We start from the raw sequence: 27,412 nt of genomic DNA on the forward strand, positions 1-27,412 counted from the left end.
CAGAGATCTGCCTGCCTCTGCCTCCCTAGTGCTGGGACTACAGGTGTGTGCCACCATGCCCAGTGAGCTTTATCTTTTAACTGCACTGTTAGCACTTGAAGTGATAGAGATACGGGTAAAAAGACATGGCAGAGCACTTTGAGAGTCACTGCACAAACACAGTAAGAGGCAGCTCACAAAAAATCATAGGGATTACTTAGGTGAACAAACATTCACACCAGAGCATCTCTCATAGCATAAACTAGGCATTGATAAACTACTACCCAGGGGCTAAATCTACCTTACTGTCTTTTCGTAAGACTGTAAAAAATGTTTTCTACACTTTTTAAAGATTGGGATAAAAATGAAAATATTTATGATGGGAAAGTTACATGAAATTCAAGTTTTTATACTGATAAGTTTTAATGCCCATACTAATTGCTTAATAGGGTCACATTTGGTTTGTATATTACTGCTTTCCTATTGCCGTGGTACAGTTATGCAAAGCCGGAAGTATTTCCATTTAGCCTTTTAAAGAAAACATTGTTAGGTTATGGTGAAAATACAGGAAAAATAGGACTATTAATAGGAAGATAAGTCTCAAAAACCACCTTTGGATGAAAAAAGGAAACTGCATAATCAATTCCGTACTACATTATACCCAAACTTAAAACACAGAAAGATCATTTTCTTAGTTTTTTTTTTTTTTTTTTGGTCTTTTTGAGCCGGGTCTCCCTGTAGCCCCAGTTGTCCTGGAACTCACTATGTAGACCAGACTGGCCTTGAACTCACAACGATCCACCTGCCTCTGCCTCCCGAGTGCTGGGATTAAAGGCATGCGCCACAACGCCCGGCTCATTTTCTTAGTTTTAACTATGCAGTAACAGCAAGAAAGACTCCACGGGCATAAAGATCACACTCAAGAGACTCTTGGCTTCTTGGTATGAAAGGGAAGCATGAAGAGGATGACATTTGTTAAAGCTAGGTGATGGCTTGTTGGTTTGTTTTTGCTTTGCTTTTCTGTATCTGTAGAATGTATTATTAGGGTAAAAGGAAGTAAAGGACCTCTGTTCTCATTACCTTTTGTCATGCTGTAGAAGCTTCAATGGTGGCTTAGGTTAATTTTATGTAGCAGGAGGTCAAAACTGGGTGCTATGACCCATGCCTATAGTACTTAGTACTAGGGAAGATGAGGCAGGAGGCTCAAGAGTTCCAGGTCACATCGTGAAATCCTATCTCAACCCGCCTCTCCCCCCGGCCCCCAAACCAAAACAATAATAACTACTACAAAAACTATTGACTATTGTCTGGCATTGTATTTTGATCCTATTACAACTAATTAGTACATCCACTTTGGAAAATGTCCAGTGTAACTATTAAAGTTAAACATGTATGGTGTACCTAGCATGTTGTCTCCTAGGCTCATATTCAACATAAGTGCTTAGATGAGTTCACATATATGTGGACAAAGTATCCTATCAGTGCTTAGATGAGTCCACACATACAGGGAAGAAATATTCCTGTTAGTGCTTATGTGAGTCCACACATGTGGATGAAATATTCCTGTCAGTGCTTAGATGACTCCACACATACATGGACAAAATATTCCTGTCAGTGCTTACTTGAGTCTACATAATATTCCTGTCAGTCCTTACATGAGTCCACACATATGTGGATGAAATATTCCTGTCAATGTTTAGATGAGTCCACATATATATGGACAAAATATTCCTAGCAGCACTATTCACCCTAAACTGGAAAAGATATATGTCCAGCAACTCTAAACTGTGTAAGTTAGAATGCCTTTCTCATCAATCAGCTGAGCTAGCAGTGTCCTTTTGCTCTACTTGTACATACACGTCTAGACTAGGGGGAGCTGCAGTGCTGGCCGGAAGCAGCTTTTGTAGCCCTTGGCGTGGCAGTGATAAGTGGTGTTACTTCTAGGGTTAAAACTCTCATGCAGGCCCTTAATAGTGGGGCCCTAGCCCTACAAGTGAAATGTTGCTAGCAGTTAGGATTCTCCAGCCTATGGCAGCAGCTGGCATTGTAGTTTCTGGACAGGCCAAGCTTCAGGATCCCTGGCCCTCTGGAGTTCTTCCAGCGACCAAGGCCTGCTGCTTTGCTTAGCATCTTTCTAGCCTCCTGTCTGTGGTCAGATTCAGCTGTCCATTCACTCTTGCCTTCTCTATACTTCCACCACTACCTTCGTTCCTGCCCTGGCTGTTCTCTCAAACTATTCAGCTGCCTCTTGTTGGTCAGTGTCACAGGAAATAGCCTTTGCTGCCCTTTCACTGCTGTTGTGACTGTTGGCTACCAGTCTTGTGTCTCTGCCACTTTTGCAGCTCTGCTTGTCAACCCCTTAGCTCCTCTTCTTTAGCTCTCAGGAGACGTGTCTTCGCCACCTTCGCAACTCAGTTGCTCCATGTTGCTGTTGCTCTGCTGCTGCTCTGCTGCCTCCGTCACCGCTGCTGTTCCACTGTGTGCTGCTGCTGTGTGTTACCAGCTCTGTTAAAATAGGCAAGAAACAGTCATTCCAAAGAAGCCTTTTACTGGGACTGAGTGCTGTAGATCCCAGCTTCTTTACAAGAAGTGAACTTTAGATGGAATGCTTACATTAAGAACTTAAAGAACTTACCATTAACACTACTAGTGATTTTAAGCAGATTTTAACACTACTTTAACAAAACTGCTCTGTGCCCCAGGGAGGAATGGGTGCCCTGATTTTTCCATATTCACATAAAAAACATTAAAATAAAACTATATGCAACAATATTAATGAATGTCCCAAGCATAATGTGGACTAAATGAAGTCAGACAAAAGCTTATACAGAGGGTGAAGGCAAGGAAGATCAGGAGTTTAAGGCCAGCCTGGGCTACATGATACCATAATAATAAAAGGCCCGAAATTTTATACATAGTAGCAAGGATTAGTCATGCTTAGGGTTACAGGGATGTACTACCATGTTTGGTTTATGCAGTGCTGGGGATTGAACCCAGGACCTTGTGCATGTTAGTCAAGCACTCTACCAACTGAACAAAATCCCCAGCCCTCTTCCAGCCTTTTACCTCAGTGGTTGGGAAGCTGAGACAGGAGGATTCTTGCCGGGGGTTTGAATCAGCAACCCCTGCGGAGATGATGATTGGGGATGAGTAAGCACGCTGTTCGCCAGCCCACACCTCCCCCAGTACCCGGGGACACTCAGACGCAACGGGGAGTCTAGTCAAGCAGGGACTCATTTATTGCAGGTATTACAGAGCTTATAAAGGCACCTGGAAATCTGCCCCCTCAGGGTGTATCTTAAGGATGGTCACGCGCTGATCATGCACTCCTCAGCAGTGCGGAAGTATTCTTCAGACTTTCAAAGCAAGCCAGGCCGTGCCCCCAGTAACTTCCTTTTGGACCTATGCAAGGTGGGGCCTTTAGGTCCCCACGGATTATGAGTTCAGGGTTACCTGGGCTGCGTAAGATACTGTTTGGGGAAAAGACAAACTTATAAACTGCATTTACTTACATAAACCATGAATGTTATCTATAGTATTTGGAGTCAGGACAATGACTTATTTCCTTTGAAAGGGGTAGTGGCTAGAAAAAGTGAGGTGATGCTTTGGGGGGCTGTTAATATTCTTTTATGATTTGAGCATTGATTTCACTAGTGTGTTGCAGTTCATTGATCTATACACTTAAGATTTTTTCTGTGTTTACATTTGAGTTAAAGGTGAGATAGCAAAAATCCAGGTATTAATTTCTCAAGTTAAAAAATGAATTACTGTTAATATTTAGCAACTGCCTGATGTAGTGTGAATTCATTGCAGTACACAGGATCCTGCAGCTAGTAGTTATATGTGTTTTTAAGACAAATTGGGATCAGTAGTCACAGTGAGTTGCTACTAGTTTTTGTCTTTAGTCATCTCAGTAAAGGACATCCATGTGGCCATTTGGACCTTGTTTACATTAGTTCTTGCTTTCTTCCTCAGAGAACATTGCTAACATGTGTTTGCTTTTCACAGGACTGACAGCAGTAAATGTCTACCCAGTGCCCAGTCTGCTCACTTCCCTAGAACTCTCCCGGTGAGTGTGTCCAGGAGGGTGGTCCTTGTTTAAATTGTAAAACTTCAAATATAGGGGTTGGAGTGATGGCTCAGCAGTTAACAGCACTGACTGACTGCTCTTGCAGAGGACCTGATTGGTTCTCAAAACTCACATGGTGGCTAGCATCTGTGATTCCAGTTCCAAGGGACCTGACATTCTCTTCTGACCTCTACAGGCTTTGCACACACATGGTATACTTACATACAGGCAAAATAGTCCTTCATTAAATAAATAAATAAATAAACAAACATCAGATATGGAGATGGATATATAGATATAAGGCTGGTTGATTTGGGGAAGTTTTGAGATATAAGAAATTCTAAATATATTGAAATTTAATAACTTGAAAAAAGACAAAAGAATGAATTTGAAGGTAAGCCTAATAGCCTTGGTCCATGGCTAAAGGAAGAACTTTCTTGGAAAGGAAAGATACTCATAAAACAACAGGTTGCTTTAACTTAACTCTCACACTATGGTGTAATCACTGTTACCAACTTTCTGTCCTGATTCTCGAGAATTACTTGCATTTGTTGGCTCCCTTTCCTCACCCACCAGCAGCTTGTTTTAGGCCTTCTCTTCTGCAACTTTTCTGTCCTGACACTTGGCTTTCTCTTCTTTAAATGTACTTCACAATATTTCCCTGGCTGGCTAATAAATCTTTTTGGTTTTTTATTTGGTCTTTTTGAGACAGAATCTCCCTGTAGCCCCAGCTGGCCTGTCTATGTAGAGCAGGCTGGCCTCAAAATCACAGAGATCTGCCTGTCTCTGCCTCTGAGTGCTGGGATTAAAGGTGTGCACCATCACAGCCAGCTCATACAATCTCATTTTTAAAAGATATATTTTATTTTTTATGTGTATGAGTGTTTTGCTTACATGTATGTAAGCACACCCATGTTGTGCAGTGCCTGCAGAGGCCAGAAGAGGGCATCAAATCCCCTGGAACTGGAACTTCCAATGGTTGTCAGCCACCATGTGGGTACTGGAAACTGAACCCAGGTCCTCTGCAAGAATAGTCAGTGCTCCTAACCACTGAGCCACCTCTCCAGTCTTAAAATGCCATGTTAGACATGGCTTCTCTGTCTTTTTTTTTTTTTTTTTTTTTTTTTTTTTTTTGTCTTTTTGAGACAGGGTCTCCCTGTAGCCCTAGCTGTCCTGGAACTCACTATGTAGACCAGGCTGGCCTTGAACTCACAGAGATCCACCTGCCTCTGTCTCCCAAGTTCTGGGACTACAGGCTACAGGCATGTGCCACCATGCCTGGCGGCTTTTCTCTTTGACATACTCTTTTTCAGGTAACCTTTCAAAGGTTAGTTATCCCTCAAGTTCTGTCTTGGAACCTGTTACTGGATATGATTTCATTTATGCTAACAATAAGTGATCAACTATTGGCATTAGCCAGGTTTCTATACTAGACCCTCTTCTATCAGCAGAACACTTGTAACTACAGTTATCTATTTGAAGCTCACAGCTGACTTTGTGCACTGCTTCTAAATCCTTCAGTGCAGTCTCCTTACCTGTAGGAACTGATCAGAACCTTCCAGATGTGGGTTAGACCTGGCTCCAGCCTCACTTTCCCACTTTGTCTCCCTTCACTCACCACCCAGCATCACCACTGCTTGGTGTTCCCGTCACACATCACACGTCTTGCCTTGTCTGTGCTCTGACTCATGCTGGCACCCCTTGCTTGGAATGTCCTCAGCATGCAAGGTCGCAGTACAACATTCTTCAGAATCTAACCAGATGTCATGTTCTTAGCAAACCTGCCTTGGTCTATTTCAGGCAAAGTGTTCCCTTCACTAAGCTGTCATAGCAGGGTCTGCGTTTCTCTTACATAGCACTTAACTGCATTCTGCCACATCAGTTGACAGATACTGAGGCCTCGAAAAGGTTGGGTCACATCTGACAACAGAAGTCCTTGTGCTACATATCTGCCCAGTGCTCAGATATTTCAAGTTCATATTTTCCATGTTTGAAACTTTCCTCCCCTGCTGATTATCTTTCACCTCTACTTCCTCATTTTCCTGTTACTTCCCTCTGTGCTTTTTTCCTCACCATCATTACCCGTGGAATTCCTAATTATTTTTGATGCTTTGTTTAAAATGCCACTTCTACCAAATCTTTCCTCATTTTGCCTTCATCTTTTCTCACCTGCACCCCCTGCTTTCCTGCTACTGGAAGCCCCTCACCTTCTTTGAGCATGTAATAAAGCATGGGTGATACATAACTGCTGTACATACTTGAGTGCTTATCTCTCCCTACCCTTCTAATTTAACAGCATTTTCTGAGTGCTGACTGCATTTTAGGTAATAAGCCAGAGAATGCCTTAGAGATAATGTCCCTGCCCTCAAGGACTCATGGGCCACTTCATAGGTACATTGCAGTAGACTGAGTTCCGTTTGTCTGTCAGACTTCCATAGCTGTGAGAAAATACCTGAAATAAACAATCTAAAGGAGGGAGGGCTTATTTTTGGCTACAGTTTCAGATCTATGTTCACTTAATACCATGTTCACTCACCTTGGGCCTGTGGTAAGAGGTACATTATGGTGGCATCTCATGGTAGAAGAGACTGCTTACCTCATGGCAACCAAGAAGCAAAGAGAAAGGAAGAGGTCAGAGGCCCGAATCTCCTTCCAACTTTTCCCTCCCTCCCTCCCTCCCTCCCTCCCTCCATCCTTCCCTCCATCCTTCTTTCCAAACAGGGGCTTAGTTCTCCTAATTTATACTATTACTACATGCTATTAGAACAAACCTGCAACACATGTCTTTGGGGAAACATTTATGACCCAAGCCATATAACTTTTTACTTTAAATGTTGGTTTTTAAATTATTTATTTATATCCATTTATTTTTATTTTATGTGTATGAGTATATTGTCTGCATGTATGTAAGTGCACCTGTGTTGTGCAGTACCCATGGAGGTCAGAGGGTGTTGGGTCCCTGGAACCGGAGTTATGGGTCATTGTTAGTTGCCACATGGGCATTGAGAATCGAATCTGGGTCCTCTACAAGAGCAACCAGTGCTCTTAACCACTGACCCATCTCTCCAGCCCCTAAATGATGGTTCTTATTCTTTGCAGAAACCTGCTAGAGTGTGTCCCTGACTGGGCTTGTGAAGCAAGAAAGCTAGAAATACTGGATATGAGCTATAATCTACTCACAGAGATTCCTCTGAGGTATGTGTATATGAATGCATACATCATGTATGTCTATGTTTAATTATTCCTAGATTTGTGTTGCCTTTCATTTGTCCAGTGACTATGAGTACCTGCTGGGTAGGAGGCAGTGTAATGTGCTAAAGAAATACAGTGATGGCTAATGTGTGGTTTTAGTGCATAAGAGACTTAGTAAATATGCATACCAGTAACTGTGATAAAGTGTGCCCAGAGTTGCTGATGTAGTGGTCTGATAGTATTCACAGTTGATTTTATAGAGTGAGTTATTATGTGCTGGTAAATATCCTAAGAACTTACTTTATGATCTTACCTAATCCTTTAAAAGCCTTTTATAGGTGCTGCTGCCTTCACCTTACGAAAAAGGAAACTAAGAAAGCTTAGGTAACTTGTCTGAAGTGGTACTTAACAGGGCTGATGGGAGCTAGCATTTGATGTAGCTTCTTATAATAGAGGCTTTAACTCTTAATCACAATGCTATGTAAATTGCTTAGAAATCAGAAGAGCTTTCAATAATTAGTGCCTCGTGGTAAGGTGACATTTGAATTGACATTTACTGGATAGTGGGTTTTCTCTAACTTTAGGAGGGAAGGGAAAGTGGTTCTTGTGAGGTAGGGTAGGGTATTACATTACATATTCAAAAGTACTGAGTTGTAAAATGTATGCTTGTGGAGTCTTTAAAATTAAAATAGAGGCTTCATAGCACAGTAGGTCTTTGCCTAGCTTTTGAAGGGGCATCTTACTATACATCTTGGTGATTCCATTTCAGTAAGATGTTTGGCGAATAAAAGTCACTTAATCTTTCTGGATTTCATTGCTAAATTGCCTAGTCCTAGTACATTTTAAGGATGCAATAAATAGTTTTTTTTATTGTAATAAAAAGTCTCATTATGGACTTATGTTGTTTCTGTTAATAAACATACTGAATTTATTAATAAATGTCTAGATTTCATTTCTGTCTAGGCTTAAAATCGAAATGGAATTATAACTCCAGAAATTGCTTTAGTCTCAATCTCTGTGCTGCTCATCCTCATGATTTCACTTTTTCTCAGAATGGCCTTGGCGACTTCTGGGCAGGTGCTGAGTAACATGTGTGACTACTTTCTTGGCCCAGGCACTTCTCAGAAATTGTATGGTCTAGAAATATGTTTCTGTTAGTTGGCTAGTTTTAATTAAGTAGGGTATGAGAGACTTAGAAAGATTTAAGTAAGTTTTTGTTTCCTTCTGTTTTCATCCCCTTTAGGATTCTGAGTAGTTTGAGTCTTAGGAAACTGATGTTGGGACACAACCATGTCCATGCCCTTCCTGTGCTGGTGGAGCACATCCCCCTGGAGGTGCTAGATATCCAGCATAATGCTCTCTCCAGGCTGCCAGACACCCTCTTCTCCAAGGCCTTAAAGTAAGTGCTGGAGGATTCCCTCCTCAGAGGAGCATAGTCCTTGTCTCTACAGGCTGCACTGACCTGTCCCTGGAGAGATTTCTGTATTTACAGTTTACTTGATACTCCAGCAGTGAGCGGAGGGCATAGTTATACTTTTTATGATAGAAAATATGGCAGTGTTTCGTAGTAAACTTGAGAGCTGAAGTAGGTATCAAATACTCAATGCTGAGAAAGTTCAGGCTCTTGTGTCTACAAATAGTGATTGGAGAGAAATAGTATTGAGGTAGAGCCTTGGATAATTTTCAGCTTTTGCACTGAGGGAAAAAGAACATGCCATGAAGTTCATTTTATTCAAGCTTTATCAAGTTGTCTTTTAGTTACAGTCTCTTGATTTCCAGAGTGTTTTGTTGTTATCCACTTTGAAAACTATGCATTTAAAGGTAATATCCTTCCACAAGGTGGTGTTTGCCATTTTGTAAATTAACAGGTAGAAAGTATTTCTTCTTCTTTTAAGACTTATACTCAGGGCTGGAGAGATGGCTCAGTGATTCAGAGCACTGACTGCTCTTGCAGAAGACCTGAGTTTGAATCCCAGCACTCACATTGTGGCTTACAACCATCTGTAAGAGGGAATCCAGTACCCTCTTCTGTCCTCCACGCCACTGCACAATACAGATGCACTTACATGCATTCAGGCATAACACTTATACACATAAAATTAATAAAAAATAAACAAAGAAGCCAAGTATATTAGTGCACACCTTTAATATCAGTATTTGGGAAGCACAGGCAGGTGGATCTCTGTGAGAGAAAGGGCAGCCTGGTCTACATAGGGAGCTCTAGACCAACTGGGGCTACAGGGAGACCAAAAGAGAAATAAACAATAGGACTTCAGCATAGGATTATAGGAGACAAACAAAGAATTTAGCCCAAAGGAGTCTTATTTTCTGTTTTGTAAGTTTATGCATCTCTCAATATATAATACACTTAGTTGGATAGTCCTCAAAATAAAATCTTTAGAAAACTCCCTAGTCCCCACAGCCCTGCCAGAAAAAAGTCCTATTAGAGGGGAATTTTCTTTGGGGAAAATTTCTGTGAAGTTTTGATGAAGTTGTTAATTAACAAGAAATACATAACACTGAATGCAGTCTTAATGACTGGTTGAATATAATTGGTCTTCAACCTTAGAATCTACAGTAAGGAAGTTATGTAGTAATATAATACTCTGTCCAGAGCAGTTTTGGGACAAAGACACAGCAGGCACACACAGTCCTTAGCAAATTTAAAATTATGGGTGTGGATCATACAGCATGCAGATTTAAGAACACACAAATTGAAATGGAGAGAGTTCATTGGTAAAGTGCTTGCCTCACAAGCCGGAGGATCTGAATTCAGTTCTCCAGAACCCTTGTAAAAATGCTGGGCATGCTGTTTGGTGCTTATAATGTTGGCACAGAGGTAGTGGAGACAGGTGGATCTCTGGTCTCACTAGCCGGCTAGTCTAGCCTAATTGGTGAGCAGCAGGCCATTGGAAGAGCCTGTCTTAAAGGAAGTGGGTGGCATTTTTATTACATTTATTTGTTTTTTATGTGTATGCATATGCCTACACCACAGTGCATGTGTGCTGCTTAGAGGACCAACTTTGTGGAGTTGTTCTCTCTTCCACTGTGTGGGTCCTGGGGATAGAACGCAGGTCATCAGGCTTATTGGCAAGCTCCTTTATCCAAGATGAGCCATCTTGCCTGGCCCATGGGTGGCATTCTTTAGTATGACACCCAAGATTATCCTCTGGCCTCCACTCACATGTACCCAGATGATAGCTCTCATGGGTGTGGATACACACACACACACACACACACACACACACACACACAAGAACATACGAGCTTAATAATAACTGCCTTTTATTGAGAATATTGTCTGTATACCAACATTGTGTTTGGCAGATTTTTAAATTATACTGTGGTTTACTTGTTAGATTGCCAAAGATTAATTAATTATGATAGTCTCTGTTGATAACTGTGTCGATTGCATTATTCTTGTGGAAGTGCAATTTGTACATGATCTTAGAATGCCAAGAAGCAATGCCAGTGCTATTTGATACAACTTTTCTAGATCTTATTTAGACAATATATATATGCACACACACTTTGAGGGGGCAGTATATTTTTTAGAGCCATATAAAAATATATATTCTTTGATCCCGTAAATACTGTACCTGTATCTTGTGCCAGTTGTAGTGGTGCACACCTTTAATCCCAGCAATCAGAACTAGCAGGGGCAGTTTAATCTCTGAGTTCAAAACCAGCCTGGTCTACATAGTGAGATCCTGTCTCAAAATAAATAAACAAACAAAAAATAAAACTCTACTCTGGAGAAATTGGATGAGAACCCAAGATTCCTATTTGTGGTCCGAATTCTCTCTGGGTCTCCTGCGCGATCAGACTAACCATATAATATATTTTATGTGTATTTATTAACTTACAAAGGAATGAGTACCCAGTGCTTAGCCCCACGCAGCGCCTGAGAGCCCACCTTATCAGACTGTGCCACACCCATAATTTGCTCACACCTCTGGGGCCAGCGATCGCCCCACGTCCATTGAAAGTCAGTCCATTCTGTCTTTCAGTTGTTGTGCAAGTTCCCATGGCTCAGGGCTTCCCCTTGGCTAGCGGCTTCTCCTGCTCCCTCATGGCTTCTGTTCCAAGATGGTCCCCCCAGCCACACCCCCATAATCCACACTCTGTGGCAGGCCCCGCCCATTGGAGAAACTAGCCAATCGGGAGACACTATTATAATGTCTGTTAATAGCATCTGTAAGGAAATATATAACTAGCCTATGCATAATCCATTATTAGAATATTATGGGATTGGCTAAATAAATAAATGATGTATTAAGAAGAGACAAAATTCTTTTCAAGGTTATCTTCATAGTTAAGATATATGTGGAGGTGGCACCCACCTGTGTCTTTTAGTGGAAACACATGATTTTGCATGCAGCCCCTAGAGAAGACTAGGAAAATAGCTATGCCTATATTTTTTTTCCTCTCCACCTGGCTTCCATTATTTGGGTAATAGGAACTTTGAGTTGCAAATGCAGAGAAAACTTCCTGAAGGAAATTATTCTTGACTTTGGGAGCTTGATTTCAGCATTCTTACTGATTTCTATTTAAGAATGTAACGATCACAAAGGGAATGATGCTCTGTCTGTATTCTGTCAGTCTCAGATACCTGAATGCATCTGCAAATAGTCTGGAGTGTTTGCCTTCTGCGTGCACTGGAGAGGAGAGTCTGAGCGTGCTGCAGCTGCTGTATCTGACCAACAACCTCCTGACAGATCAGTGCATACCTGTCCTGGTTGGACACCCACACCTGCGAATCTTGCACCTTGCAAACAACCAGCTTCAGACTTTTCCCGCAAGGTAAATGAGTGAGAAGTGTGATCACTTGAGAGTGAAGCATGAATTCTGCATTCTATCATAGCTCTCTGACTATGACACTTGGATTACTGGTGCTTTGGTTTCATTAGCTCCCTGGGAAAAATCTCATCTTAATAGTTTGTAACCTGTTAAGTAGTAATAGCCAAAGAAATTGTGGTTAAAATATGCTTAATTTTTAGTTCTAATGATTTAATAATGATCTGAAAGTGTTCAACCTAGAACACATAGGCTTATGAAATAAAATTTAAAATAGCTGAAGATATTGTTTTCTAACAGCACTGTATTATAAAATACTGTTTTCTATTATTTTTTAAATTATCTGTTCTTGGATCAAATGGCTAATATATACTACTTACTTAGTAACAGAGCCTCTATCTTCATGGAAACCTCCCTCATGTGAAATAGATAAGTGTCTAGGCAGTTGCCATGCAGCATGACAAATGCATGACATTGAAGATCCCAGGGTCCAGCTTCTGGGGCTGGAGAGATGACTCTGTGAATAACAGCATTTGAGACTCTGCCACAGGACTTGAGTTTGATTCCCAGCACCCACATGGGCTTCTCACAAACACTAACTGCAGTTCGAAGGGATCCAAACCTCCTCCTGGCCTTTGTGGGAACCTGTACACATGTGGCATACACTCACACAGAAATAAACATACACATAAATAAAAATAAATCTTTTATAAAGATACCAGGTTTATAGCCACACTACATGGAGCTTGGGAAATGGGGCAAGGCTGGGAGGAAGAGAGGAATAATAGTAGGCTCCATCGCTAAGAAGACAAAAGAGAGAGAGTTTTTGTGTCAATGTTTTAAACAGTGTCAGCGGAGAAATAAATACCTTACAAAGTACATTTAATTTTTAAAATATGGACTAGGGATGTAACTCAGTTGGTAGGGGTATTTGCCTAACATGTGCAAAAGCCCTGTGTTCCATCCCCAGCACTGCATAAATCATGTGTGGTAGCACACCTATAACCCCGGCACTTAGGAGATAGAGGCAGGAGGATCAGAAATTAAAAGTAGCAAGTTTGAATCCAGTCTGGGATACATGAGACCCTATCTCCTCCTGGCCCCCCCACTCCAAAATTAACATCTATAAAATGCCATCATTAAAAAAGTAACATTTTTGGGTTAGCATACAGAGTAATGAGTTTCATTATGGTAACTTCATTCATTACCTTCATGAACATTCATGAACTTTATTTATGAACTTATCATTCATGCTCCTCCCCACTGTCCTCCAAAAATATTGTCAACAGCCAGGAAAATGGCCAAGTGACATTTAATATAAGTTGAATATGAAATTATCATAATTTCATTGATATAATCTGAATGGGAATTTTTTCTTTTTTGGTCTTTTTGAGACAGGGTCTCCCTGTAGCTCCAGCTGGCCTGGAACTCACAGAGATCCGCCTGCCTTTACTCCCAAGTGCTGGGATTAAAGGCATGAGCCATCACACCTGGTGAGTTTATTCTTTAAAATACCGTTTTTGTGAACATTTATGAAATGAGAACTTAAGAAGACAGTATAAACTTACTTTCTTGAAAGTGGCTTTTAACATGAACATACAATCTTAATTTCAGGATGTGAAAGATTTCTTAAAATCTTGATAGATTTAGTTGAACTAAAATATGTTCATCTAAAGTGACAATGGTAGAGCACTGGCAGATTATTTTAGCTCACAGAGCTATTGAATGGTGCCAGTTTGCTAGTCTAGAACTGATGGGTCCCACCCAATTTGATGACACTCTTGTTTTGGGAAGAAGGATCAGAAACAGGCTGATAGAAAACTGAAAATACAGGCTGGAGAGATGTCTCAGTGGTTAAAAGCACTGGCTGCTTTTGCAGAGGACCTGGGTTCAGTTCCCAGCACCCACATGGCAGCTAACAACCATCTGTAACTCCAGTTCCAGGGGGTTTGATGTCCTCTTCTGACCTCTGAATGCAATGCGCATGACATGGGTGCACTTATATACATGCAGGCAAAACACTCATATACATTAAAAAATAAATAAATAAAAAAGAAAACTGAAAAGACACCACAGAAATTAAAGTAAGTTAGCTTAATAAAGACAGCTGCTCACACAAAATTAGGTAATCTAATTACAGATAATAAAACTAAAGAGAATTTAAGAGCATCTTATTAAAGAAAATATGTATTCCATATTGAATAAAATCCTATTAGGTCATTTTCTGAGCAAAGTTAAAATTGAACCATCACAGTCTGAATTTTGTTTCTTTTGAACTGTTTGTGAGCATCTTTTTATTTTATCTTCAAATAAATTTAAAGTACTGTGTGAGACATAGCATGTGCCGGAAGGTCAGAGGACAGCTTGCAGGAGTCAGTACTTTTTCCATCATGAGGGTCCCAGGGATCAAATTCAGAGTGGAAGTCAGGCCTGGCAGCAAGTGACTTCACCCGTTGAGCCTCCTTGTTGGCCCTGAGTTTAGAACCTTGCACAGTTGTAGGTACCCAGTAAGAAGCTGATCTAGGATACCTGTATTGTATTTCTATTCAAAAGACAGAAGAACCTGCGCTGGGCATAGTATGAGAGAAGTGAATAAAGGTTGGCCATGAGAACACATTTAAAATAGATTTTAAAAATAAGTTAGATGCCAGGTGTGGTCTTGCACGCCTTTAATTCCAGCACTCAGGAGGCAGAGGCAGGTGGATCTCTGTGAGTTCAAGGCCAGCCTGGTCTACATAGTGAGTTCCAGGACAGCTGGGGCTACAGGGAGACCCTGTCTCAAAAAGACCAAAAAAAAAAAACAAACAAAGGTAAATGGCAGTACAGCACTTTTTTGTGTGTGAGACAGGATCTCACTGTGGAGTCCAAGTTGAACTCAAACTCGGGATCTTCTTGCTTTAGCATCCCACATGCTGAGATTACAGGCATGTGTCATCACAACTAGCTTTTTCTAAATTTGAGAAATTATTTCATGCTTTAACGACAAGAATGCTATTTAACAAAATGTCATCAGAGATTATTTCTGGTAGTTGGATGAAAAGATTTGAGATGACTCAGTAGGTAAAGTGCTTTCTGTGTAAGCTTCAGGACCTGAGTTCAGAACCCACATAGAAAACCAGCTGTGGTGGTACATGCCTATAAATCCTAGCACTGAGGAGGCAGAGACAGGAGGATCTCTGGGGCTTGTAGGCTAACTAGTGTTGCCAAATTGGTGAGTTCCACATTCAGTGGGAGACCCTGTCTCAAAAAATAAAATGGAGAATGTAGGGGAAAACACATAATGTCAGTCTCTGGCTTCTATATGTATATACACACGCACACACACGCACATGTACACACATGAACGTGTACACACATAAAGGGTTTTTTTATGTCTTTATTTTCCAGTTTCTTTGAATGCATATATGTATTATTTATCATAATACAAAAGAAAATTAATTTCCTAAGCTTACTTATTAAAGTGTGAATTTTGTGTGTGTGTGTGTGTTTGTTTGTGTGTGCCTGGGTATATATGAAAAGTATGAATTTTCTATTCGTAGAGATTATTTGTGATCTGTATAAAAGGTAAGATGGAAAATTCATGTAAAATATTGAGAAATTTATCAGGAAGTTTAGTAAAATTATACTAGTAACTCAAATTGCTGGTGTTATTGGTGATTTACTCTTCAAACTTTGTCTATATTTATTTATGGTTGTGGGGTTATGGTTTTTTTTGTTGTTGTTTGTTTGTTTTTTGGTCTTTTTGAGCCAGGGTCTCCCTGTAGCCCCAGCTGGCCTGGACTCACTATGGACACCAGGCTGACTTTGATCTCGCAGAGATCACCCTGCCTCTGCCTCCTGAGTGCTGGGACTAAAGGTATGTGCCACCACACCTGGCTCATATTTATTGTTTTTATAATACTTTAAACCAACAAATCTAAAGAAATCAGAGGAATTTGTAATCTTAAGAAAGATGTTAGACCTGCTATAATTTTGCTTAATTTGGGTAGTGAGAATACTGTGAATCCATTTTCTTGTCCCATGTATGTATTGTGTTCAATGGTTGCTGTGAAGTAATACCTGGAGAAGCTTAAAACAGAAAGTTATCTTGGTTCCGTTTCTTTATTCACTGCTGAGGCAGTCATGGCCCTTTGGCATTCCCTATGTCATCTGTAGCTAGTTAGTGGTGCAGCAGGACCAGCACGCATCTCTCAACATTAGGTTAGTACTTTTTCAGCAATTTCCTGTAAATTGGACTATAGGAAGATGTTTATGCCCACAGCTATAAGGAAAGCAAGGACATGCTGGTCTTGAACGCTGCGTACTGAACGACAGATGGGGCTGAGAGTAGCATGCTTGATCATGGTGGTGAGCCACAGCCTGGCTGGCATCTGATTGCTTCCTTCTCCCTGGGGTCCTCCACAGTGAACAGCTTGTCCTTCCTTGAGCTCTGTGGCTGTTGTAAGATAGCACTGGCTTTCAGCTGCTCTTTTTAATGCAGTATGGTATTTTGATTTTTTTTTTTTCAGTAAACTGAATAAATTGGAACAACTGGAAGAACTGAACTTAAGTGGGAACAAGCTTAAAACCATTCCGACGACCATAGCAAACTGCAAACGGCTGCACACCCTTGTTGCACACTCCAACAACATCAGCATTTTCCCAGAAATACTTCAGTTGCCTCAGATCCAGGTACTTGTCATGCTTACCTGATATGCTCTGGGTGGAATGGCAGGAGTGTGAGTGAGCAGCCTCTTGTAAGGAAGAAGTATGGAGTATGAGCACCTTTCTCGCCTCACAAAGGCTTTCTCATGCTAATTTTCCTTCCCTGTTAATAAGATTTATTGAGAGACCCAACTGTGTAACTGTACTGCTTTCTGATGCCCCTAATCTGGTAAATTTTTTACTTTCTTGGACTCTTCCCAAAATGGCCTAGCCAAAGCCCAAATCCTATACTAGTTTCTTTCCTGCACTCTCTTCCCTCTACACCCCAGGGTTTCATGTTGATCATTCTCTATTGCTGCAAGGAGTATAAACTCTACTTGAACTAAGGTGTGCCCTGGTGGTGTGCTGAAGGATACTGACACCACTACTTCTTGATCAACGTGACCAGAGAACATCCTTCCAGCTTTTGATAGGTTCAGAGAGCTTAGATGTACTGCCCTTGGGATGGCTGAATTCCCCTTTTATTCAGAGATAATGAATGGGGATTATTTTCTTCTGATATGCTCACTTTGGTTTTTTTTTTTTTTTTTTTTTTTTTTTTGAGATAGGGTCTTCCTGTAGCCCCAGCTGGCCTGGAGCTCACTATGAAACCAGGTTGGCCTCTGCCTCCTGAATGCTGAGATTAAAGGCATGTGCCACCATTCCTAGACTAATATGCTCACTTTGAAATCTTGAGTATGCTTAATTCATTGCTGGAAAGAAGCTAAAGTTCTCTTATGGAGATAGTAGAAGACAGTGGGTTTGGGAGTACAGAGTGAATTGTGATGTATTCTCTTTTGATTTCGCTATTTCTTCTCAGTTTGTAGATCTGAGTTGCAATGACTTGACAGAAATACTCATTCCAGAGGCTCTGCCTGCTACGTTACAAGACCTTGACCTGACTGGAAATACAAATCTGGTTCTAGAACACAAGACTTTGGACATGTTTAGGTAGGAAAAAGATTCTGAAATTGAATTTCTGTATGTTCTAACCATCTGGGGGTCATCTTTGGGGCCGTGGTAATCTCAGTTAATTAAAGGACAGAGTGAATCAGACCAGAGTTATTTCTAGGTTATCTTCCAGATTGAGTTCTCAATATTGAGGCTGCTGCAGAACTACACACTAGATAATTTTACATGACAGGCATAGGTAAGATTGGTGTTGCGGATCACATTATAACCTTTAAGTGTTCCAAGACTTCTTTATATTGCAATACTTACAATAAGTGGACATTTGGCTGAGACTTAGAGGTCTTTGTGATGCATTAGCTGAAACAATATCCAGCCTCTTTCTTCTGCTACTTTTTTCTCCCCTCCATCACCGTCACAGATCCTCAATCCCACTTCCATCAGTATATTTTAGTCTGTCAAAAGATACAGATATATTTTATATCTAATTTCTGATAAGATACCTAGTTAATAACAATGCTAATGTATTCTTAAAAAATGCTAATAGTGGGTATGAAGGGTACAACCAGAAAAATAATGTGTGGTAATGCATATGCTAATTAGCTAGATTTAGTAATTCCACAGTTTATATTTACTTCAAAACATGCAGTTTATGATACAGTTTTATATGTCAATTTTAAATAAATTATTTTAACAAAAATTATTATTAAAACACGTTATTATTGGGATGGTTCTTAGAAAATACAGAAGAGAATATGGTTTAATCCTTCTTTCTTCACCTCCTGCAGCCATATCACAACCCTGAAAATTGATCAGAAACCTTTGCCAACCACAGATTCTACAGTTGCATCAACCTTCTGGAGCCACGGCCTGGCTGAGACGGCAGGACAGAGAAATAAGTGAGTGTCAGCTCTGGTTACGAAAGGAAGTAAGGCAGTTTCTGCAGCCGAGAGCTACTCTAGTGCACACAGCTAGTCTCTGCCACTGAGGACTGCTCTAGTGCACACAGCTAAACCATCTTGTCTTGTCTGCCACACAAAAACAAGTCACAGAACTTCAACTCTGAGATAAGATCCCTCTAAGTACTAAATTCCTCTCAAGGCTTTCCCTTCATGTGAATGTTCCTTCCCAGCCAGTCGCATTTATTGAGAGACCCAACCACATAGACAGCACTGCTTTCTGATAGCCGCCAATCTGGGGTGATCCTCCACTCCTTTAGACTTTCCCCCAAATAGCCCAGGTTCCTTCCTGTACCCTATTCACCCCGATATTCCATTGTGAGCATGCTTCCTTGATACAAGGAAAATAAACCCACTTCAGCCCAAGGTGTGTCCCGACGGCTCTGGCTGAAGGGCATTGACAAAACTAGTTCTTAGTTACCATGACCAGAAAACATCATATCTTTCCAGCTTTTGACAGGATTGCAATGCTAATATGTACTTCTCGTGAATATGGCTGAATCCCCCTTCCTTAGGATGTTGTCTCTTGCAGATGGTGCCTAACTGTCTTCCCTAGGACATTTCTTCATGATTTATTATGCTTCTCCACCTTCAATTAATAATTTTTCAAAGAATGTTCCCTGAAGAAGAATCTTTTGCCATTAACTGTCTTCGGTGATAATGTTTCTCATCTTCTTGTTCTAGGCTGTGTGTGTCTGCCGTGGCTATGGATAACTTTGCAGAGGGGGTGGGAGCTGTGTATGGAATGTTTGATGGGGACCGGAATGAGGAGCTCCCTCGTCTGCTGCAGTGTACAATGGCAGATGTGCTTTTGGAAGAGGTACAACACTCTACAAATGACATGATTTTCATGGCCAACACCTTCTTGGTATCTCACAGGTAAGCAGGTGGGTTGAACAATCCTTAATTCAGCTCTACTTCTGGAAAGTAAATCTGTAAAATTGAGGGTCGTGGCTTATAGATGCAGGATCAGAGAGAGATCTTGCTCCTCTGAACCACATTCTCTCTGTGTCAGCAGGGTGTGGGGGGACATTGCCTCTGTAAAGAACCTGTGGAATCATCTGCCCTCTCTTGTGTCCACAAAGGCTGCTGATGTTCTGGGAAGACCAGAAAGTGTATGCCATAGGTTGTAAGTCTGCATGCGTGTGGGTGCATTTACAGGGAAGGTGACCTCCTTTCATAAGTTTCAAATGCTTTCATATGATTCTCCAGAGTCAGCTGATGACCTCAGAAGGCTAACAAGCACTGATCAGATTTATGTGTTTAGAATATTTGTTATTGGGATATATCCAATGAGTCCTTTCCATTAACATCTAAGCCATTTAAGGCAAGAAACTTCACATCCAAACACCTGAAAAGTCTTTTAGTAGCTGGTGGAGAGCTTCTTCAGGTTGAGTAGTGGCCTGAAGGATATGAAGTGCTGAGAGACTGTAAATTCGAGTAATCGAGATTGAGGTGGGGAAGCCTGGAACTGGAGCTGGTTGTATCTGTCATAAAAAGGAGGGTATTGGCAGAATATAGAAAGAGAACTTGGTTTAAGTACCCACCAGTGGGTGGTAAGTACTACACCACAGTTTTCATCCTTTATCTTTCCAAACAATTTCTCAGAGAAGGAACTTGGTAAAATCCTGTAGCCAGCAAATGCAAAACTGGAATTTGAAACTGGATTCTTCTGGGTATCTGCCGTGTGTCAGCATTGCCTACTAAGTGCAGGCAGATGGGCACTGTGTGTGTGGGGAAATGCAAGAGAGACTTGGCCCTTCCCTCAAGGAACTTACCAAAGTGTTTTTCCCAGGACCAGCATTTTAAGTGTCTCCAGAAACTTGTTAGAAATGCAGATCCAGCCTCTTGCTCACTGAATCAGAAACTCTGGGTCCCGGGCTAGGCCCAGGTCTATCACTGTGTGCACCAACATGATCAGGCCCTCCAGATGATTCTTTTGTGTTTGAAAGCTCCCAGGTGAGGAAGTCTCAGACCTGGAAGCAGTGAAGAAAGATGTCTCTGCCTGTCCCATGTGTAGCTCCTTTACAATCTCCTAGCCAGTTAAGAGTGCTAGGCTGGGTGCTTTGCCACCACTCACAGCAGAGTTTGCCCTTGGGTGCATGTGGATGAGTGGTTTACTAGCTGCCATGGCTTCATTTTCTTATTTTTCTACACAGGAAATTAGGAATGGCTGGCCAGAAGCTGGGCTCCTCTGCTCTCCTGTGCTACATCCGCCCTGACACTGCTGATCCAACAAGTAGTTTTAGCTTGACAGTGGCCAATGTTGGTACATGCCAGGCAGTCCTATGCCGAGGTGGGAAGCCAGTGCCCCTGTCTAAAGTCTTCAGCCTGGAGCAGGACCCAGAGGAGGCACAAAGGGTGAAGGACCAAAAAGCCATCGTAACAGAGGTGCGTCTCGCGCTCTTTAAGTCACTTTCCCTCCCCCAGATGTAGTTTGAGTAGAGGCAGGAAAGGTGTTTTCTTCCTCTCATGCTTTATAAATTGTGCTTCCCACCCTCACCTCAGTTCATATGGCTTCAATAATAGTGTTAAAGTCTTCTGGGCTGGGTGTGGTGGCACAGGCCTTTAATCCCGTCATTTGGGGAGTAGAGGCATGCCGATCTCTGTGAGTTCCAGGCCAGCCAGGCCTACATAGTAAGACCTTGTCTTTTTTAAAAGAAGACAGTCTACTAAGTGACTAGCAGAAAAAAAAGAAAATGAAAGAAAGCAAAAGCAGGGATAAAAAGTTGCCATTAGTGATTTTTTGAGTGGCTGGCAAGGGAGGTAAATGTGTCCCCTAAGGCGCTCCCCGCAGCTCATTAGGTTTTCTTATTCTAAAGAGGAAAAAGACCTGCATGCTGACTTTGAAAGCAAAGTCTCCAGCCTCAGTAGACTGCTCCTGCCTGTGTTCTAGTGTTCTCTTTGCCACAAAGCATTGAGCAGCTGCAATTTTACAGATTTTTTTTCCTTTTTAGAAATTAGCATAGCTGTTCACTTTTCCAAATTAGTTATATGTGAACATGGTTTACTGCAAAGAATAATTCAGACCCCCTGTCCTCTTAGATTGGATTGCTTTTTGTTTATGACTGTATTAAGAGATTTCTTTTGTATATTTTAGAAATAAGTCTTTTACCAGGTACTGTTTTGCAGCTATTTTCTGAGTCTGGGACTTCTCTTTCTAACAGTGCTTTCTGCAGAAAAGGTTTCTTTGTTTAGTTTTCATTTATTATTATTACTGTGTGTGTTGTGTGTATGAGGTTTGTGTGAGGGGGTAGAGCACACATGCCATGGTATGTGATTGGAGATCAGGGGACAACTTTCAAGAGTTGGTTCTTTCTTTTCCACCTTTATGTGGTTCCAGGGATCAAACTCTGGGCTCTAGCAAGTGCCTTTACCCACTGAGCTGTCTTGCAGGCTCCAGCTCTAAGTCTTGATGGGGTTTGTGTTGTGTGTGTGTGTGTGTGTGTGTGTGTGTGTGTGTGTGTCCAGTTATTCCAACATATTTTTTTTAAGAAAATGGCTGGAGAGATAGCTCAGAGATGGTTAAGAGCACTTAACTGCTCAATCATGAGGACCAGAGTTCAGTTCCAACCACATGGGAGCTCCAAGGAATCCGGTGCTCTCTTCTGGCCTCCTCAGGCACATGCAGACACATATGTGAATACATACATACATACAAATAAATAAATAAATAAATAAATAAATAAATAGGATAAGGGGCTAGAGAGATACTTTAGCAGTTAAAAGCACTGGCTGCGTTCCAGGCAAGCTGGTGCTACATAGTGAGACTTTGTCTCAAAAAACTGAAAGGGTGGGCTGGGCGTGGTGGTGCATGCCTTTAATCCCAGCACTCCAGAGGCAGGCAGATCTCTGTGCATTCAAGGCCAGCTTGCTCTACATAGTGAGTTCCAGGACAGCTGGGGCTACAGGGTGACCCTGTCTCAAAAAGACAAAAAAATAAATAAATAAATAAATAAAATCTAAAAGGGAGGCGCAGGTAGACTGTCCTCTCTCCCTTGTATTCCCTTTGCTTCTTGTCAGTGATCAGCTGATGGGATTTGTGTGAGTTCCTTTCTTGGCTATTGTATCAGGGTTCTCTACAGGTCCTCTGCATCTTAGATTCTGTCCAAGGAAGTACGTAATCAATAAGTATCATCACACTGTTGTTGACGCTGTTAAGATTCTGGAGTATGATGGTGTCAATCTGGGGTGTGTTATTCTTAGGAAGGTGATTCAGTTAAGACAGATGGAAGATAAAAGACTACTTTTATTTGAGTGGTCTATTTTTATAGATGACATTACAATTATGAAATATTATGTTTATTTTAATCACAAACATATATTAACTGTGTCTTCATAATTTTAGTTTAAACAATAACCCCCAAAAGAAGTGCTCTCTCTCTTTTTTTTTTTTTTTCCTTTTGAGACAGAGTCTCACTGTGTAGCCTAGGCTAACCTAGAACTCACTATATAAACCAGGCTGACCTCAATTCACAGATACCCACATGTATCTGCCTCCCAAGTGATACAGTTAAAGGCATGAACCACCATACCCTGCAAAAAGCATTTAAAAAAAATTTATTATTTTGATTTTATGTGTATATGTGTATTGCCTGCATATAGGTAAGTGCACCCGTGTCATGCAATGCCCGCGGAGGACAGAAGAGACTGTTGGATCCCTTGGGACTGGAGTTATGGACAGTTGTTAGCTGCCATGTGGGTGCTGGGATTCGAATCTGGGTCTTCTGTAAGAACAGTCAGTGTTCTTAACTGCGGAGCCATCTCTCCAGCCCCGCAAGAAGTACTTTTATTTTCATTTTATACATAAAGAAAGTTTACAATTTGTGACCAATTCTTATAAATGTTAAGCTAGAGTCTTCACTCAGAGACTAACTGCAGCTGTGAAATTAACTTATTGGTGACTTTAGAGCCTTTCTTTGTTTTTCTTGAAGAGGTATCAATATGAAAATGTTCAGTCTATGACTGTTCCCTGCCTACAGCCAGTAAGATTACTTTTCTTCTAAGTATAGTCTTACCTAAGCCTTATTTGATCTGCTGTCATTCTTGTTAGTCTCAGCAGAGTAGCTCAATTGTGGATATTCCAGACTCCTTTGAGACTGGAGTAACTTTGGAAATTAAAGCTCCAGTTCAGATTCTCTTCATCATTTGAAATCTATTCATTGGCATTGTGCCCTTAAGAGAGTAATCATTTTGGGGCTGGAGAGATGACTCCGTGGTTAAGAACACTGGCTGCTCTTACAGAGGACCCAGGTTTGGTTTCCAGCACCCACATTGCTCACAACCATCTAGAACTCCAGTTCTAGGGAATCAGTCCAACACCTTTCAGACATTGTGTGTACTTGGTGCATTTACATACTTGCAAGCAAAGCACTCATGCACATAAACATTTTTTTAGTTATAAAAAATGAGTAATCATTTTGAGTGACCCATCTGAGTTTTTGCCTTTCCAAAAATACAAGTGATGGGGAATTAATGACAGTTCTGTGATTTGTTTCTCAAACAACAACATTTCTCTGTTTAAGGGCATGCTGAGGCCCGTCCTTCCTTAGAACAAGAATCTTTTGCAGTGGTGCTGCTGGTTAGTCACTTTTTATAAGCTTACTCACACTGGTCCTAGGACAAATTATATGACATATAAATTCTATTTTGTTATAATTTGCTAAACTTTATGATTTAGGAAAATATCAAGCTGCATATCATTGTTTCTTTTTTTCTCAAAATTTGTGGGGATATTTTGCCTTTAGGACAACAAAGTGAATGGGGTAACCTGTTGTACCCGGATGCTCGGCTGCACATACCTCTATCCGTGGATTCTCCCCAAGCCTCATATATTTTCCACTCCACTCACTATTCAAGATGAATTGCTGATTCTTGGAAATAAAGCATTGTGGGAACACTTGTCATATACAGAAGCTGTCAGTGTAGTGCGTCATGTACAAGACCCATTAGCAGCTGCTAAGAAGCTGTGCACATTAGCACAGAGCTATGGCTGTCAGGACAACGTAGGGGCGATGGTAGTTTATTTGAACATTGGCGAGGAAGGCTGTACCTGCGAAATGAATGGGCTGACCCTCCCAGGCCCTGTGGGATTTGCTTCGACTGCCACCATCAAGGATGCCCCCAAACCAACTACTCCCTCCTCTAGTAGTGGGATTGCCTCAGAATTCAGCAGTGAGGTGTCCACCTCAGAGGTGAGCAGTGAAGTAGGCTCCACTGCTTCTGATGAGCATAACACTATGGGCCTGGAGGCTGGCTCGCTTCCCAGGCCAGAGAGGCGCTGCAGCCTCCACCCAGTACCCACCGCGGGGATTTTCCAGCGCCAGCCTTCTTGTGCGACTTTCTCCAGCAATCAGTCTGACAATGGTCTGGACAGTGATGATGACCAGCCTGTCGAAGGGGTCATAACCAATGGCAGCAAGGTGGAGGTAGAGGTGGACATCCACTGCTGCCGAGGAAGAGACCTTGAGAACTCCCCTACCCTCCTAGAGAAGTCTTCCACCGCATGTCCTGAGGAACATGCTAGAGGCTTGGTTTTTGGGATCCGAAGACAGAATAGTGTGAATAGTGGTATACTTTTGCCAGTGAACAGGGACAAGATGGAGTTACAGAAGTCTCCCTCTACCTCCTGTCTCTATGGAAAGAAACTCTCCAATGGCTCCATTGTGCCCCTGGAGGACAGCCTGAACCTCATTGAGGTGGCCACAGAAGCACCCAAGAGGAAAACCGGCTATTTTGCGGCCCCCACTCAACTGGAACCAGAGGATCAGTTTGTTGTGCCTCGTGATCTGGAAGAAGAGGTGAAGGAGCAGATGAAGCAGCACCAGGAGAGTCGGCCTGAGCCCAGCGAAGAGGAGCGGACCGAGCCCCCAGAGGAGTTTGACACAGCACTGTGATTCTGCCCCTAGTGGTGCAGTGTGAGGGAGGGTTGTGTGGTGTTGGGGAGGGAGTTTCAGAAAATTCTTTGCCTCAGTGTTTCTAACCATACATGTGTGGAGTAGAATTTGGAGCCAAAAAGGGTGAGCACTATCAGAGTCTGGCTCTGGAGGTGCTAGTACCATCATCAGTGTTAAGCTTCACATTGAACCTGCATTGGAATTCCCAGAGGTACTGGGAAGAACAGATGGTGTTCTGTATCAGTCCTGCCACCTGCCATTAACCCTTTCTCTCCTAGGATCATTGAGAATTTGCCTGCCTGGGCAGGAAAGGGACTGTTTCTGTGGAGGAAGTAAGTGAAGGTTGATTCTGCTAATTGCTGCTGATGGATCTCTGTGACGAGAAGTCACCTTATTTCTCAGATGAACTAAGTTAGGGTGATGTGACTAGTCACATGGCTTTTTATTCTCTACGAGAATACAGCCTGTCAAAATGATGTAAACAGAACCAGTCAAACAGGTAGTTTATGTATGTAATGTTATGTAATGAGAGCACTTTTCATTGACTGTGAACTTTTTATTTTTGAATCTGCACTCGAGCCAATCTTCTTGGAGGCAGCCCAGCTCCTTTGTCCAGGTAGAGGTAATGGGTGTTGGAGCCTCCTTTGAGGGTACTTGGAGGGGCTTTGGAAGTTGATCTGACTGTTGTGTGTCACTGTGAAAGCCCCTGAGGAACTTGTAGTAGGGTTTTCTTCTGCGGGTGAAGATGCAAGGAGTGAGAGCTAAGACCAGTTCCCCCAGATTAGACAGAATTGGCCCTGGATATACTGACACCTGCTAGGAATTGTGATCTTAGCAGATCACAAAGCAGGCACTTGTGTTAGCTTCTTTCCCTGAGTGTGGTAGAGTTGGCAGTCAGCTTCTTGACACGTCAGGCCAAGGCTGGCTGGGAACAGATGGGCAGACAGCTCACAGATTAGACTTGCTTCTTTCTGAGGAGATGGTTTTCTAGAATGTTAGTAGTGAGTTGAATGCTTACTCTATAGTGTTTGACATTGTACCCTTCTGAACGCTGCTGATTCACCTGACTTGGTTTCAGATTACTAGGCTCAATACCAGAATAAGAAAGACTCTTAAATTGAGAAATTCTAAGCTTACAGAAAACCTGTCATTTTTTCCCCCCACGTTCCACATAGCCTTAGCAAACCATAGCTCCTTCTGTATTTCTGTTGCTTTTTCTCATTTGATTTACTTAGGAAAATTAATTCCTATCTATTTATGTAAATTTTAGCGTTGCTTGGAAAATGTGCTTTGAAGTTTTAGAATATTTCACAACTAAAAAGAAAATAGATTGGAACAATTTTTATTTGCTTCATCAGAAACAAAGTGTTAAATCTAAGATTGAAACCATGTATTGTTTTGGCGGGGGGGGGTGTATCAAAGCAATATTTTAAAAAGCCAGATGACCTATCCACAGATAATTCTGTCTCCAGAGGCCCTGTGCCCCTGTGCATGTGCCAATGGGGGGTACACCCAGTTGCTACGTAGTGTTCAACTCTCAAGATATGAACTTGAGCCCCCAAATTGTCAGGAACACTTAACCTCCTTCTGTGAAACTCCTGTCAATCACTGAAAAATGTTAGAACTCAGGTCTTTGATTTGAGGTGGGAACATAGTGGTTTTTACAGAGTTTCGGTACCAATAGAAAAGATGGGTAGGCATGTGTTGCCACCTTATTTTTATATGAGGAAAATGAAAAAAAAATGAGAAGGCAGGAAAAACAAGATGATGGTGATGGGATGTAAATCAGCTTTTAGCTGTAGAATGGTGGTGACATCTAAAAGTCAATTATTTTGGGAAATACCACCTTAATAGTATAGTCTTAGAGAAATTGTCTTTTTAAATGTGAACCATTTCCTTGTCCTGTTTGTTTACCACCATACTTATCT

At 41.6% G+C, this 27,412-nt stretch overlaps 1 protein-coding gene across 3 annotated transcripts in view; it reads left to right on the plus strand.

Moving 5' to 3' along the window:
• Phlpp2 (PH domain and leucine rich repeat protein phosphatase 2) overlaps window positions 1-27,412 on the plus strand; it is a 66,677-nt gene extending 39,265 nt beyond the window's left edge. For 2 of the 3 annotated variants that reach the window (XM_008834958.3, XM_029564431.1), the window contains 10 exons: window positions 3,988-4,048; window positions 7,148-7,243; window positions 8,484-8,639; window positions 11,843-12,043; window positions 16,546-16,708; window positions 17,541-17,671; window positions 18,418-18,528; window positions 19,273-19,467; window positions 20,748-20,979; window positions 24,336-27,412. In XM_008834958.3, the coding sequence (XP_008833180.1) occupies window positions 3,988-4,048; window positions 7,148-7,243; window positions 8,484-8,639; window positions 11,843-12,043; window positions 16,546-16,708; window positions 17,541-17,671; window positions 18,418-18,528; window positions 19,273-19,467; window positions 20,748-20,979; window positions 24,336-25,484 (2,495 nt within the window). In that variant the 3' untranslated portion in view covers window positions 25,485-27,412. The remainder of the gene's footprint in view (window positions 1-3,987; window positions 4,049-7,147; window positions 7,244-8,483; window positions 8,640-11,842; window positions 12,044-16,545; window positions 16,709-17,540; window positions 17,672-18,417; window positions 18,529-19,272; window positions 19,468-20,747; window positions 20,980-24,335) is intronic. The other variant, XM_029564430.1, reaches the window with a different exon arrangement.

This window comes from Nannospalax galili, unplaced genomic scaffold (genome assembly GCF_000622305.1).
Source record: "Nannospalax galili isolate Female #2095 unplaced genomic scaffold, S.galili_v1.0 scaffold56, whole genome shotgun sequence".
NCBI classification, from domain to species: Eukaryota; Metazoa; Chordata; class Mammalia; order Rodentia; family Spalacidae; genus Nannospalax; species Nannospalax galili.